Source organism: Eubalaena glacialis, chromosome 8 (genome assembly GCF_028564815.1).
Source record: "Eubalaena glacialis isolate mEubGla1 chromosome 8, mEubGla1.1.hap2.+ XY, whole genome shotgun sequence".
Taxonomy (NCBI): domain Eukaryota; kingdom Metazoa; phylum Chordata; class Mammalia; order Artiodactyla; family Balaenidae; genus Eubalaena; species Eubalaena glacialis.
The window spans coordinates 123,634,793-123,638,029 of NC_083723.1; the positions used below are offsets into that span (position 1 = coordinate 123,634,793).

At 48.4% G+C, this 3,237-nt stretch overlaps 1 protein-coding gene across 1 annotated transcript; it reads left to right on the plus strand.

Annotated features, from left to right (window-relative positions):
• The first annotated feature begins 2,042 nt into the window (after positions 1-2,042).
• Positions 2,043-2,291, plus strand: LOC133096561 (diphthamide biosynthesis protein 3-like). The gene is made up of 2 exons (XM_061198195.1): positions 2,043-2,146; positions 2,222-2,291. Exons 1-2 carry the CDS (start codon positions 2,043-2,045, stop codon positions 2,289-2,291), a joined length of 174 nt encoding a protein of 57 aa, XP_061054178.1.
• Positions 2,292-3,237: the final 946 nt, after the last annotated feature.

Here is a 3,237-nt window from a genome sequence, read left to right on the forward strand (position 1 = left end):
CTGAGCCCGCGTGCCTAGAGCCCGTGCTCCACAACAAGAGAAGCCACTGCGATGAGAAGCCCGCGCACCGTGACGAAGAGCAGCCCCCGCTCGCCACAACTAGAGAAAGCCCGCGCACAGCAACGAAGACCCAACGCAGCCAAAGATAAATAAATAAATCAAAAAATAAAAAATAAAAGGCAGCGGCGTGTTCTGCGTCCTCTGACTTACTGTTAACGAAGACTGCTGCCATCTGAGTCCGAGGCTGGCTGCACCAACAATGGTAGGGGCGCCCGGTAGCTGCACTCCTTCCTTGTTAGGAGCCGATAAGGGGTGGACCCAAGATTAAAGGCCATCCCGGGGTACTGTGTGAATGGTGAGGATTTCCTCTACCTGCAGCAGACACAGGCCAAGTTCCATGGAACCCGTCTAGGAAGCAGCCCATGCGAGGGCTCAGCTACTCATCCATTCAACAGACAAACAGCTACTGCGGAGACCCTGGAGGGTCGCCATCGGGGAGAGCGCAGGAAGACCCTTCAAGAACTCAGTGAGAACACTGGCAAAAAACTGTCCAAATATATCACTTTTTCATAGGTCTGGAGATTAAAGGCTTGCACCAATCCAAGGGTGTTTAAGGAAACCGGCTGATTCTCAGCACAGCGAGATTTGTGGCACCGTCACTTGACCTATTGCCAGACCCCTCCTTAGCAGCTGCATGCAGGGTCAGGATGGGGCTGGTGCTTTCTCAGCCCCCTGATCAGAACACTGTCATCATCTGCAGTGTCTGGTAGTTCCCTGGAAAACCCCATCTGCAAGGCTTGTCTTTGACCTGACTGCCTTTTCCCTGGGGGTGTTTGTCAAAAACAATCCGTGGCAATTTATTTGACATTGAGGCAACGACAAACTAACAAAAAACCTCTTCTTTTTTTAACAAGAAAAGCTGGAGAATGAGATGCCCTAGAGACCCTGAGCAGGCACAATTATTACTAAAGGATTTTAAGCAAGGGGGTAACAGAAAACAATTTATGTTTTAAACAAGTTGACCTGGGGAATTCCCTGGTGGTCCAGGGGTTAAGACTTGGGCTTTCACTGCCGTGGACCCAGGTTTGACCCCTGGTCGGGGAACTAAGATCCCACAAGTGATGCGGTGTGGCAAAAAAAAAAAAAAAAAAGTCGACTTGGGGTGCAGTAAATGATTTGGAGGGTGTGCTGTTAGAGACTAGTATGCAGTGAAGATGGAGAAAAGTGGGCAAAATATAAGATTTTTGAAGGCAGGGCCCTTAGGATTTGTTGATGGATTGGCTGGGAGGGGACACAAGGGAAGAGGTAGAGGATGGCTCCCAAACTCCTAGCTTTAGTATCTAGTGGATAATGGTGCCATTTCCTGAAACAGGGTCCAGGGGAGACCACGTTTTTAGGGAAAATCAAGAATTTGGGCATGATAAATTTCAGATGCCTACGAGACATCTAAGAGAAGACAAGCCTGGAGCCCACAGAGGTCAGGGTGGGAGAAATGAATTTTGGTCTTCAGGAAACACGGCAGTGAGAGCTATGTGACAGGATGAAATCAAGGAAGGGGAGAAGGAAAAATGGCCCATTGAGAGGTTAACGGAGGAGGAAACAGCCAAGGAGACTAAGGCAGCAACAGTGAGCTGGGAGGAAGACCAGAAGTCGGAAACAGAGACCTTCAAAGAGAAGTCACCAACCGCGTGCAATGCTGCTGGAGCGTCAGGAAAGAGGCCGGGAAACACCTACTGGATTTGGTGACAAGGAGGTGATGAGCAATTCCGGCAAGAGCACCATCAATGACACGGCGGGGACACATGGCAGTCTAGAGAGGGCGGGGAGTGAACAATTTAGTTTTAGCAAAATTCCATCACATTAATTTGAATTTGTCCTGTGATTTTACACTTTGCATCGAGCTGCAAAATAGCCTTGGATATACACCGAGTTTTGTATTCACACCTACTGTACTTCAATGAATCTGAGACTGCATTGTATGTCCCACTAAGAAAAATGCTAAAATGGCGGAGGTGACAAGACCTCTCCTGGCCCCAGTGACGATGGCATTGTTTCATGATGAGATGGAGATCAAGGACTTCCAATATGACGAGGGCTCGGAGACGTACTTCTACCCCTGCCTGTGTGGGGATAACTTCTGCATCACCAAGGAAGATACGGAGAATGGGGAAGATGTGGCAACGCGCCCTGGCTGCTCTCTCATTATAAAAGTGATTTATGACAAAGATCAGTTTACGTGTGGAGGGACAGTCCCAGCCCCTTCCCCCAACAAAGAACTAGTTAAATGCTGAAGACTTAGGACTCCAAAACCTGAACTTTGGGGAATGAGCCAAGCTGGAAAAATCAAATGCAAAGTCACTGGCTTCTTCACGGGGACAATCATTTTGCAATTTGCTGTTTGTTAAGAGTGTGGATTCTTTCCATCGGCTGCCAAGTTCACCTCCAGTTGAAGCAAGTCCACCACGTGACATACCTGAATTTTGTGCTTAGAACTTTGAATTGGAAGTGTTTTTAATTTTTTTAATAGCTTTTTTTTTTAGAAGGATATTTTATTTATTTATTTTTGGCTGCGTTGGGTCTTCGTTGCTGCGCGCGGGCTTTCCCTAGTTGCGGTGAGCGGGGGGCTACTCTTCGTCACGGTGCGTGGGCTTCTCATCGCGGTGGCTTCTCTTGTTGCGGAGCACGGGCTCTAGGCCCGCGGGCTTCAGTAGCTGTGGCACGTGTACTCAGTAGTTGTGGCGCACAGGCTTAGTTGCTCCGCGGCAGGTGGGATCTTCCCGGACCAGGGATCGAACCCGTGTCCCCTGCATTGGCTGGCGGACTCTTAACCACTGTGCCACCAGGGAAGTCCCGGAAGTGTTCTTAATTTTCCGTCCGAACTTAAAAGAAAATTTCAAGTCAGGAAAAAAAAAAAAAAGAAAAATGCTAAAATGTAAGGAAAGGTCTTAGGAGTGATGAAATACACTATTAAATAACGACATTTAAGTCAAACCTGGCAGTTCTAAGAATTTCTTCAGAAGGCTCAGATAACACATCATTAGCATCGCTGACACAGTGAATGTGGTTACTGACTGTCGCTGACACCTCTAAGGCAGTTTCCTCCCTGTAAATAGGGCAGCACCTGCTTCACAGGGAGGACGTAAAGCAAACCGGAAGAGATACTGCTGGACCACCTTCCAACACCACCTCCAGGTCACGTGCTCCCCATCACTGGAGAGTACCTCTCGGCAACATCAC

Bases quoted from the DNA above. Each gene is read 5' to 3' on its own strand.
- LOC133096561 (XM_061198195.1), top strand. From the start codon at position 2,043: ATGGCATTGTTTCATGATGAGATGGAGATCAAGGACTTCCAATATGAC. The intron at 2,147-2,221 runs CAAGGAAGATAC...AGTGATTTATGA, and splicing joins GGGGATAACTTCTGCATCAC to CAAAGATCAGTTTACGTGTG.